Source organism: Oryctolagus cuniculus, chromosome 7, assembly GCF_051225735.1.
Source record: "Oryctolagus cuniculus isolate XC-2025 breed Fujian yellow rabbit chromosome 7, ASM5122573v1, whole genome shotgun sequence".
Taxonomy (NCBI): Eukaryota; Metazoa; Chordata; class Mammalia; order Lagomorpha; family Leporidae; genus Oryctolagus; species Oryctolagus cuniculus.
The window spans coordinates 108,337,284-108,348,725 of NC_142873.1; the positions used below are offsets into that span (position 1 = coordinate 108,337,284).

General features: G+C 46.5%; 1 protein-coding gene and 1 long non-coding RNA gene across 2 annotated transcripts; both read left to right on the forward strand.

Moving 5' to 3' along the window:
* Window positions 1-2,816: 2,816 nt before the first annotated feature.
* LOC149125678 (uncharacterized) lies at window positions 2,817-10,213 on the forward strand. The gene is made up of 4 exons (XM_089300500.1): window positions 2,817-2,959; window positions 3,227-3,600; window positions 3,761-3,890; window positions 4,761-10,213. Exons 2-4 carry the CDS (start codon window positions 3,457-3,459, stop codon window positions 4,955-4,957), a joined length of 471 nt encoding a protein of 156 aa, XP_089156626.1. The 5' UTR covers window positions 2,817-2,959; window positions 3,227-3,456; the 3' UTR covers window positions 4,958-10,213.
* LOC127493673 (uncharacterized) lies at window positions 3,327-10,213 on the forward strand. The gene is made up of 3 exons (XR_016210970.1): window positions 3,327-3,454; window positions 9,730-9,894; window positions 10,099-10,213. It is a non-coding gene; the product is annotated as an uncharacterized LOC127493673 (long non-coding RNA).
* Window positions 10,214-11,442: the final 1,229 nt, after the last annotated feature.

An 11,442-nucleotide genomic window follows, 5' to 3' on the forward strand; every position in this document is an offset into this window, starting at 1 on the left:
ATTAAGGATAGAGATCCCACATGAGGAGTAAGTACACAGTGACTCCTGTTGTTGATTTAACAATTGACACTCTTATTTATGATGTCAGTAATCACCCGAGGCTCTTGTCATGAGCTGTCAAGGCTATGGAAGCCTCTTGAGTTCACAAACTCCGACCTTATTTAGACAAGGCCATAAGTGGAAGTTCTCTCCTCCCTTCAGAGAAAGGGTACCTCCTTCTTTGATGACCTGTTTTTTCCACTGGGATCTCACTCACAGAGATCTTTCATTTAGGTCATTTTTTGCCAGAGTGTCTTGGCTTTCCATGCCTGAGAAACTCTCATGGGTTTTTTAGCCAGATCCAAATGCCTTAAGGGCTGATTCTGAGGCCAGAGTGCTGTTCAGGGCATTTGCCATTCTATGAGTCTGCTGTGTATCCCAGTAAGTAATGTATTTAAAAATTAAAATTTATACAAAAGTACATTCTTATTATTTTAAATACTTATTTATTTCCATCGAGTGGCTCATTCCCCATATGCCCTCAATAGCCAAGGCTGGACCTGGCTGATATCAGCAGTCTAGAATTTCATTGGGGTTTACCAAATAGGTGGCAGGAACCCACATTCTTGAGCCATCATCTGCTGCCTCCCAGGTGCCTTCATAGAAGCTGGACTGGATCCCACACACTCTGGTATGGGATGCAGATCTCCCATGCAGCAGCTTAACCTGCTGCATCACAAGGCCAACCTGTAGATTGTTATGCTCAAAATATGACTTGAGGGGCCGATGATGTAGCATGGTAGGTTAAGCTGCCGTCTATAGTGCTGGCATCCCATATCAGTGTCACTTCGAGTCCCAGCTGCTCTGTGTCTGATCCAGCTCCCTGCTAATGTGCCTGGTAAAGCAGCAGAGGATTGCCAAAGTGCTTGGGCCCCCACACCCATGTGGGTGACCCGGAGGAAACCCTGGCTTCTGACTTTGGCCTGGCCCAGCTCCAGTCACTGCAGTCAATTGGGGAATGAATCAGTGGATGGAAATTCTGTCTCTCTCTTTCTCTCTCTGTCTCTCTGTGTCTCTCCTCTCTATATATAACTCTGACTTTCAAAAAAATGAATAAATCTTTAAAAATTACTTGAAAAATACAGTTTTTGTTTGATCAAATACTTTTTTTGTCAAGCAACAAAGCAAGATAAAGGAATACAACAGCTTGTATTCCTAAAGTTCATATTCACTAGCCTGGTATAACTGCAAACGAGAAATCTCAATATGGGACAAATATAGGAGATGATGCTTGATCTTGGGAACACTGTGTAGGATTATTAAGTCAGAATTAACAGGCTCTATCTAGTCATCCTACAAAACATTCCAGAAATCAGTATCCCAGCCTTCAAGATAGCAGAGGGAGAGAAGGGAGAGAGAAGACAGCAGAATTAGAGAAGAGAATGCCCATTATAGAATGTGTCTGGCTTTAACACTTCATAGTTTGCTCTGCTGATCTGCCTATCACTGGAAGCCCCAGCAACTGCTTGGATGAGCATTTGTACTTGGACTGTATTATTTTAACTATATTATAATCACCATTATGGAAACCAGGGATGATGACCCACAAAAGAATCCAAGTTTTACTCATGATTACCACTTGGCAATTTGATTCCTTTGATCTTCACATCGACTTGTTTGTCAATTCTGATCCTTAAAGTAGACGTTTGGTATAGTTGGTCAGCCTGGACACTTCAAAGACAGCAAGCTGCCCAGCCATCTGCGAGACTGCCACTGGGTCCCTGATGTTCTCACAGATGGCAGCTTATCACTTCTCAAAGACAAGCAACAAATCTATTCCATGCCTAAGTGAAACAGCTGCTCAGTCTTAGAGCATAACACCCAACACCTTACTCAGAAATGCAAGCAAGGTTAGTGGCAACCTGGTGACCTCCTTATCATCTAGGAGGTTTTCTACTCTATCCCCCCACCCACCCAAACACTCTCCCTTTCTTCTTTAGATATTCTGTATGATTAAGAAGTACACCCCCCCCCCCCAGAGGTGGGGGGGGGGCAGGGTAGGGGTTGTGACTCAGAGGGTTAAGCTGCAGCTTGCAATGCCAGCATCCCATCTGGGAGTGCTAGTTGAGGTTCCTGCTTATGTGCCCAGGAAGGCAGCAGATGGTGGCACTTGGGCCCCTACCAGCCATGTGGGAGACCAGGCTGGGCTGGTTCTGTTGTGGCTATTTGGGAAGTGGCCCTGGTTATTGTGGCTATTTGGGAGGTGAACCAGCAGATGAAAGAGCCTCCCTCTCTCTCTCTCTCTCTCTCTCTGTCACTTGCCTTTCAAATAGATAAATAATAGATCTTTAGAAGAAACAAGAAAGAAGTAATTTGAGTATTAATTTATGGGAATAAGAGGTCACATGCCTTGCTAAAGTCTTGTTCCTGCATTGCCAAATTCGATCACTTTTGGGTTTGAGGGGTTTTGTTTCCCTTGGTTTGGAATAGGTAAGAAGAGGGAGTAGAGTAGGGTTTTGCATGGATTACTGCAGAAGGCATTCTGTCTTCATAAAGAGGGGAAAACACGCCCACCTCATAATTGCAAGTATTTGGACTTAAAACACGAGGCAGATCTTACCCCTGCCTTCCACATTAAGTAGCTGGGTTGGTCTGGACAAGTCCCTTAGCCTTTCATTTTCCTCATCTGCAAAACGAAAGCATTAGTGTATAGACAGCCATTGAAATCCTGCCTGCAAACATTCATTCTTTATTTTTTTCAGCATCTTCTAGAATAACCGATGCTAGTAAGAGCGATTCTCGGAAAGCTCCAGAATGCGTCTGGAACGTTCTTAAGCATCACTGCCCCTCGTCCTGTTAAGAGAGGCGACCGGCTCCTGCGCCAGACGGAGCGAGACGCTGCCACCGCCCGAGAGCGCACAGGGTCGGGGTAGAGGCGTCTACCGCCTGGGGCTGCCGGGCCTGGAGCGCGTCTTTCCCAGTAAGGAGCACTCCGCATGTTAAAGGGCTCCCCAACCACTCGAAGGGCGCCTGGGGTCAGGGCGGGGCGCCAGCCGCTCTAGTGCAGGCTGGGGAAACCTGGGACGCTTTGCTGGGCTTCCTCCGAGTCACGCGGCCCTTGCACGGTAGAAATTGTGCAATGGCTAGGCGGGCGGGAGAAGCGGGGGACGAGGTCACCGTGCCAACTGCTCTTTTTTTTTTTTTTTTTTTTTTTTTTTTTCCCTTGTAACTTTTTTTTCCCCCCTAGGTTGCCTTGCGCGGCGCGAGGCGCTACGCCGCGACCGGAACACCGGGTTCCCAGCTGATGCCCGAAGCCCCGGCCAAAACCCAACGCCTTCCGCAGGGGCGGGTGGGTGCGTCCTCGGGCTGGAGCGGAGCCTCCGGTCCCCGCGGCGCTTCCCGGTACCGACAGCGGGCGAGGAGGAACCTGGGTCCGCCTACGGCAGGAGCCCAGGGACTGCCCACAGCGCTGCATGTATGTCCCGCCAGCTGGACAGGCGTTTTCCGATCGGGAACCGGCCGCGGGCTTCGCAGGAGTCTGCGTGGAAACCCCACCCCCACCCCGTTCCGCACCGGGCTGCGTCCCACCGAGGGCCGACCAGGGTCTGGGAAGGAGCCGGGGTAGGACGCCTGAGGTCCCTGGGCGCGCCCGGCTGCAGGCGCGGGGGGGGGGGGGGGCACCGTCCTTCGTGACCTCTTCCTCGTGGCGGACAAACTGCTGTTAGCTTCGCTCAGAAGTCAGGCAGCGATCGTGCTGACCACGACTGTCCCTGGCCTCCAGCGCGGCGGAAGGCCAAGCTGCGAATGGCGAGCCCGTGCCTCGACACCGGCGTCCACTAGGCTTCGCTGGGAGCAGCCGCTTCTTGGCTTCCCCACCGCAGTGAGCGGCGACCGGGTAGCCGATGGGACAGGTGCGCTGTGACTCGGAGGCCCTCCGCTCCGGGCCGCGGGGAGTTTCTGGCCGGGACTCACTCGAGTGACTGCCTTGGTGTGATGTAACAAAATTAAATATGTATTTCCCATGTGTATCGCGAGGAGAAAAAAAGGTTGCAGACTTTGTCCCTATTTTCAACCCTATATTGGGGTCGGGCACGCGTATCCTAAGAGGATGCTGGAGGGTTGGTTGTAAACAAGCCGCGTTGACGAGGGTGCCTGCACCTTGGGGACACGCTTTTGTCCGTCGCCATCTCCTGGGTGACAGCCTTGTCTACGTGCCACGAAAAGGGCTTTTGCCACTTCACCCCCTTTCCCTTCCGGAAACTTCAGACATGCTCTGAGATCAGAACGTGACTTCCTCGTAGCCCTGCTGGCGGTGGCGTGGGCGGGGACCTCCGGGAAGGCGAGCGGAAGCAGTCGAGTCACCGCGCTGGCGTTCGTGCGGGCGTGCGGGGAGAGAGGGTCCAGGCGCCTCAGGCACGGGGACCGCCCTGCAGGGGCTTCCCTGCTGGCTGACCCTCAGCTCTTTTCAGTAACTCCGGGAACAGCGCAGTACAGTAAAAGATAAACGTGTGTGTGTGTGTGGGTTGGGTTAGGGCATGTCCCACAAGTGTAGACTGAGGTAAGAAAGGATATGCCGGCATTAGGATTCCCTCCCGGCTGGCACAGTTTTCATGTGCCCCTGGCACATCGTTACAGGATCAGCGCGGAATTGGGCGTGGGGCTGGGGTAGTTTATCTTGGAAAGTGGAATAGAACAGTGGAAGTTCTCCAATATCATGAAATTTGCGGAATTAACCCTTTCTCTTTCTTTCTTCTTTCCTTCTCTCCCTTTTCTTTTGAAAGACACATTGAAAGAGAAATTTTCCATCACACTCCAAATGCCCACGGCAACAGCACTGGCTGGGCCAGATCAAAGTGAGGAACCTGGAACCCAAACCATGGCAGGGACCCAAGGACTGGAGCCATCACCTGCTGCCTCCCAGGGTGCTGGGTTAGCAGGAAGTTGTTGGAAGCTGAGCTGGACTGGAATCCAGACGTGAACATGGGATGTGGGCCTCCCAAACTCTTGCTGTCCCCAAAGCGCTCCCTACTCCTTGTATTTGAGTATTACCGACCACTGCTCACATAGATCAGCTGTTTCTCCCTTCCCGGGCTCTGCTTTGTGAGGCTAACCTTGCTAGACAGGTCTTGTCCCTGGCTACCCCGGGGAGTTGAGAAAGCGCTCATAAGTGGCTCTTGGTAGAGCTGGGGCTTCCAAGGAGAAATGAGAGCACGAAAAGAAAGACCTGCTCCTTTAGAACAACAGCAACAACAACAAAAACTTTTTAAATCACAAATAATTATCCATCGAAGAAAAGTTAGAGTTGTTTAGAATCAGAAGGAAAAAAACAAATTGAAATCCCACCAACCAGAAAAGCAAGGCAGAGCATTCAAAAAGTTCACAGAAAATGCATATTAAGACACAGAAAATGCATATTAAGAAAATGCATATTAATATTAATATTAAGACATATTAAGACATTAAAAACTGTGCATGAATTGCAAATTGGTTTGCACCTAAATAAACTTATCTTTTAAGGCTATTTCCATGAACTTAAATAAAAAGATTTATTTATATTTATTTGAAAGGCAGAGTTAGAGAGAGAGAGAAAAATCTTCCATACTGTGGTTCACTCCCCAAATGGCCACAATGGCCAGAATGAAGCAAGGAGCCAGGAGCTTCCTCCAGGACTCCCACGTGGGTGCAGGGGCCCAAGCACTTGGGCCATCTCCCACTGCTTTCCCAGGTACTTTAGCAGGGAGCTGCGCTGGAAGTGGAGCAGCCAGGAATGGAACCAGTGCCTATATGATATGCTGGCATCCCAGGAGGTAGCTTAACCTGTTACGCTACATCACTGGCCCCTTCCATGAACTAAAGTGCCTCAGTATAACATTATATATAAACAGAATGCCTTACAACCTTTTTTCCTTGCATAAATTATCATGACATGCCATCAGGTACACTCTATGCATGTCTTTAAATGGCTGTGTGGTATGCTGTGCTATATTTATTTATTTATTTTTAAGATTTATTTATTTATTTGAAAGGCAGTTACAGAGAAAGAGAGGCAGAGACAGAGAGTGAGATCTTTCTTCTGCTGGCTCTTCCCCTGAATGGCCACAATGATCAGGCCTGGGCCAGGCTGAAGCCAGGAACCAAGAGCTTCTTCTGGATCTCCCACATGGTTGCAGGGGCCCGAGTATTTGGGCCATCTTCCCTGCTTTCCCAGGCATGTTAGCAGGAAGCTGGATTGGAAGTGGAGCAGCCAGGACTTGAACTGGCTTCATACAGCATGCTGGCGCCACAGGCATCGGCTTGACCTGCTATGCTACAGCAGCAGGCCATCTATATTTATTTAACCAATGCCTCATTGAAGACCTTTAGATTGTGTCCAGAACCTTGTTATTTAAATAGGGCTAGAGCTGTAGCCTTGCAGAAAGCACATTGTCAATTATGCACATAGATAACTTTCCTGGAAGTGATATTGTGGGGCCCAGGATAAGGTCACCTTTTCAGTGACCTCTTATTATTCCACCCCCAGGGCCAGTGTTTCCCCAAAGTTTTATATCATTTATTCTCTAAGAATTTATTGAGCACATGTCACACATGAGTATATTGTAACTCAAAGATAAGAAAAAATTGATAAATGATAAATAGATTGATAACCAAATGTTACTCAGAGATCAATAAATACATTGTCGTTCAAGGTGTCACAGACTAGCCAGGAAAGTTTTGGCAGCCATCTGCCCAGTTTGAGGAGAGTCCTGGAGAAAAATGTAGCCTTTCTCAAGGCCTACAGAGTTTAACTGAGAGGAGCATTGAAGAAGGATAGGAAGGGCCAGAAATACTGTGCCCAGGCAGCCTGATAAGTGCTCGCTCATTTGGAGGAAACTGTGATTTGTCTTCTTGCCGATACTGAGAGTAGAGCTGGGCAGGAGGGCAATGGCGTGCAGCAAAGAAATAGCCTGTTACGTCATACTACCCAGGTTTGGACTTCATCACAGAGCAACTGGAGAAAGTGATTTGTGATCCTCCAAGGTCATGATGAAACTGGACTCTGCCACTTAACCCACTGAAGGGTTCGGTCTTCAGTAGATCCCCACAACCATTCCAGGGGAGAGAAAACAAACAATAGGAAAAGTTTGCAAAGGAAATATCTTACAGCAGTGTTGAAGTAAAAACTGCAGAGTTGATCGAATTCACTGGTAGTCACCACCATGTCCATCACAATTAGAGTATACTGTGGTTAACATTAGAAAGTTTTGTTGTGAATTTTTTTTTTCTCTCGCTCTGCTTTAAAAAGAATAATCTTAATGCCGGCACACCCAGAGATTGCTTCATTGTCCTACCAGGCAAACAAATGCAAGACTTCCAATAAGTCTAAAAGCATGTTGCATAGATTTTAGTATGTGAAAGCACTTGGAAAACTAAAGAATACTTAAAATAAACTATAAAGTTGTTAAAACTATGAAATAGTTCAACTTTAAAGGAAGTGGTTTAAGAAAAACTTTTTACTTACAGATAAAGGGTCAGAAACTCAAATGCCTACTATGACTATGTAATCATTGTTGATGGTTCTGAAAATTTTTCGGACATTACCTCTTTGAATATTTGAATATTTATTCTCCCTCATTTTTCTCTATCTCCTTGGATAAGCCTGAGTTAATGTTAAGCATTCTTATTTTAGATTTTGTGTCTTATCATTTCTTATTTGAAGACTGTAGGTGTGATTTTTGCCATCTGTTGTTGCTGCCTTTTACCCATTGTGCTTTTCGTACTTGATGTGTTTTCTGAATTTTGACTCTGAGTGCGTATTCCTTGGATATGTGGAAAATATTTGAAGCATAGACTGAAGTTATGTTCACCCAAAGATCATTTGTATGTACTTCTACTAATTACCTGGGACCAACTTTATACCTCTACTGTTTGTTTTCTTTTAAGTATGGGAGTATCAACTTTGGATATAAAGTATAAGAAAAAGAAACATAGGTATGAGTATTTGGCACAGCAGTTAAGTCACTGCCTGGGACGCCCACATCCTATATCAGAGTGCCTTGTTCAAGTCCTGGCTCCTCCACTTCTGATCCAGCTTCCTGCTTATATTGTGTACCTTGAGAGGCAGCAGAATACCTGGTGCCTAACACCCATGTGAGAGCCCTGGATGGAGTTCCAGGGTCTTGGCTTTGACCTGGCCCAGACTTGACTGTTGTAGGCATTTGGTGAGTAAATCACTGAATGGATGCCCTCCCTCCCCCTTTAAAATACAGTGTTGGGTGGGTTTTAGCCTTAGCTGATTTCCAAAAACTTAGTGTTTTGAGATCTTCAGATTTTTCAAGAATAACTTGATTTCCATGTGAAATCACTAATTTTTTAAACTTTTTTTTTTATTTGAAAGAGTTATAGAGAGACAGAGAGAGATCCTCCATCTGCCATTTTACTCCCCAGATGGCTGCAATGGGTAGGGCTGGGTCAGGCGGAAGCCAGGAACCAGGAGCTTCATCCAGTCTCCCATATGGATGGCAGGGGCATAAACACTTGGCCATCTTCTGCTACTTTTCCCAGGCTGTTAACACGAAGCTGGATTGGAAGTGGGGCAGCTAGGACTCGAACCAGTGTCCATATCACAGGCAGTTTTACCTGCCATGCCACAACACCAGGCCCAGAATGCATTTGTTAAAAGCAACAACCACATATGTGCAGAGAAAAAGTCCAGTTTTAGGTTTCTGTTGATTTTTCTTGACAAATATAATTGTCAACTCAAGTGTTGAGATTTTTTGGTTCACGAAGTCAGGTCCCTGTATCTACAATACAAGGAAATATAGAAAATAGTTCCTGATCACAAAGATTTTACATGCTGTGCAAGACAAGATGGACTGAAGTATCAAGAGAGATGAGAAGAGCAACAGGAAGTTACTGACTCAGTCTGGGTGTGCTTGAATGGAGGCTGCAGTAGTGCAGACATGATGGCCCTAGGAGGAAATGGGCAGATATCGTATATTGAAAAGATGATGTGACAGAAGTTGGTAACGGAATGAGACAAGAACAGAGGAGAACTGGGGAGTAAGTATTTAGCCTAGTGGTTAAGGCGCCTGCATCATAGGGTGGGCATTGCAACACAGCTGGAGCTGGTTAAACTGCTGCTTGGACACCCACATCCCTTACTGGAATGCCTGGTTGAAGCCCTGGCTGCTCTGTGCTTCCAATTCAGCTTCCTGTTGATGCACCCAGGAGGCAGCAGACGATGCCCCAAGTACTTGGGTTCCTGGGAGATCCAGGTTGAGTAAACCAGTGGATGGAAATCTCTCTGTTTCTTCCTCTCTCTCTTTCACTTTAACTTTTAAATAAAATTAATTGAACATTTTTTTGGCAAAAAAAAAAAAAAAGGACTCATGCATCCTTTTTGGGAATATGTGGATTTGATTCCCAACTCCAGCTTCAGACTTTGCAGACCCTGGGAGGCCTTGGTGATGGCCAGGTAATTCTGTTCCTGTCACCCATGTGGGAGACCTGGATTGCATTCCTGGCTTCAGCTTTTACCCTGGCCCTGCTGGGGGTGTGGAACACAATCTTGCCTGCATATTAAAGTCAGGTTTTTTATTTTTTAAAATATTTATTTATTTATTTGAAAGAGTTACACAGAGAGAGGAGAGGCAGAGAGAGAGAGAGAGAGAGATTTCCATCCGATGGTTCACTCCCCAATTGGCCGCAACAGTCGGAGCTGCGCCAATCCAAAGCCAGGAGCCAGGAGCTTTTTCCATGTCTCCCACGCAGGTGCAGGGGCCCAAGGACTTGAGACATCTTGTACTGCTATCCCAGGACACAGCAGAGAGCTGGATCGGAAGTGGAGCAACTAGGTCTCGAACCAGGGCCCATATGGGATGCCGGTGCTTCAGACCAGGGCATTAACCTGCTGCGCCACACCGCCGGCCCCAAGAAGTCAGGTTTTTTAGATTTATTTTATAAAATCCTATATGTCATAGTTAAGAATTGGGACACTAGTGTCCTGTCTTCGACCTTTTCTCTGCCTTTTACTGTATGCCTTGCACAAGTCTCCCTACCTCTCTTGAGTACCAGTTCTCCAAGGATTATGGTGAGGTGGTTTTTTCCCTAATTTTTATTTATTTTCATTTTATTTTAAAGGCAAGAGAGAAACCATCATGGGGCATCTGAACAGTGAACCAGCAGATGGAAGCTCTCTCTGTTTGTGTCTTTGTCATTGCTCTCTCAAATAAATAAATTTAAAAGAAAGGAGAAATGGTATGTGTATTTTATGTTCATGTGATTGGGACCAGGTATTATGTTTCATGACTCTCCATAATTATTTTGAAATAAAGGAAAGGAAAAATCCCAATATCACTTTTCTTTTCATTTGTCCAATGTGAAATATTTTCTAATCTGTAAAAGACTCAACAGATGTAATCAAGTTTATATAACAAAAAAAAATTCAAGAATTAAGGGAATTATTTTGGCTGATATATTCATGTACGTTGCCTTCTTCAGGTGTCCTCTCACATTCAAGGATTCTCTTCCTCCTTATTTATGTAACAGCAGCTGAAAGAGTGTGCAGGTATTTCTTGTGCTGGAAAAGTTCATTGAAATTGATTGTCAATATTCTCCTGACTCGCTGCTATTAGTTCCATTTAAGGCGTTTCACTGGCGTCTGATTGTTTGAAGAGACTATAGGGAAACTGATGACATGAAGTAAGATAGATTATGGATCACGTTTAAATCTCATCTCTCCTTGGGCCTAGTAGGCACAACTCCCATTATTGCTAATGGAGTGTGGGGCATAAGTCTTTGCATACTCAGGAGTTCACCACTAAAAAACTGTCAATCACCGCATCTTTGCAGTAGGTTGCAGATAGGTTTTAACTTTAGGTATAATTGACTACAATGGTCTAATTGTAAATGATTACCACCCAACAGGTTTTATTTCACCCATTCTGGCCTTTTATAGCACCAGAAGGATGGGGGCACTTATCAACAGCTCAGGATTAGGCCGGCGCCGCGGCTCAATAGGCTAATCCTCCGCCTAGCGGCGCCGGCACACCGGGTTCTAGTCCCGGTCGGGGCGCCGGATTCTGTCCCGGTTGCCCCTCTTCCAGGCCAGCCCTCTGCTGTGGCCAGGGAGTGCAGTGGAGGATGGCCCAGGTGCTTGGGCCCTGCACCCCATGGGAGACCAGGAAAAGCACCTGGCTCCTGGCTCCTGCCATCGGATCAGCGCGGTGCGCCGGCCGCAGCGCGCCGGCTGCGGCGGCCATTGGAGGGTGAACCAACGGCAAAGGAAGACCTTTCTCTCTGTCTCTCTCTCTCACTGTCCACTCTGCCTCTCAAAAAAAAAAAAAAAAAAAAAAAAAAAAAAAAAAAACAGCTCAGGATAAAAACAGTTCTAGAAGAATTTGGTTGCTTGTGTACATTTAGGATCCCAGGTAGGGTTATGTTTGTTTAGGAATTGCCAAGTGCTTTCCCATGTATGGGGTCACA

Bases quoted from the DNA above. Each gene is read 5' to 3' on its own strand.
- LOC149125678 (XM_089300500.1), top strand. From the start codon at position 3,457: ATGTCCCGCCAGCTGGACAGGCGTTTTCCGATCGGGAACCGGCCGCGG. The intron at 3,601-3,760 runs GTAGGACGCCTG...CCTGGCCTCCAG, and splicing joins GGGTCTGGGAAGGAGCCGGG to CGCGGCGGAAGGCCAAGCTG. The intron at 3,891-4,760 runs GTGCGCTGTGAC...TTCTTTTGAAAG, and splicing joins CCGGGTAGCCGATGGGACAG to ACACATTGAAAGAGAAATTT.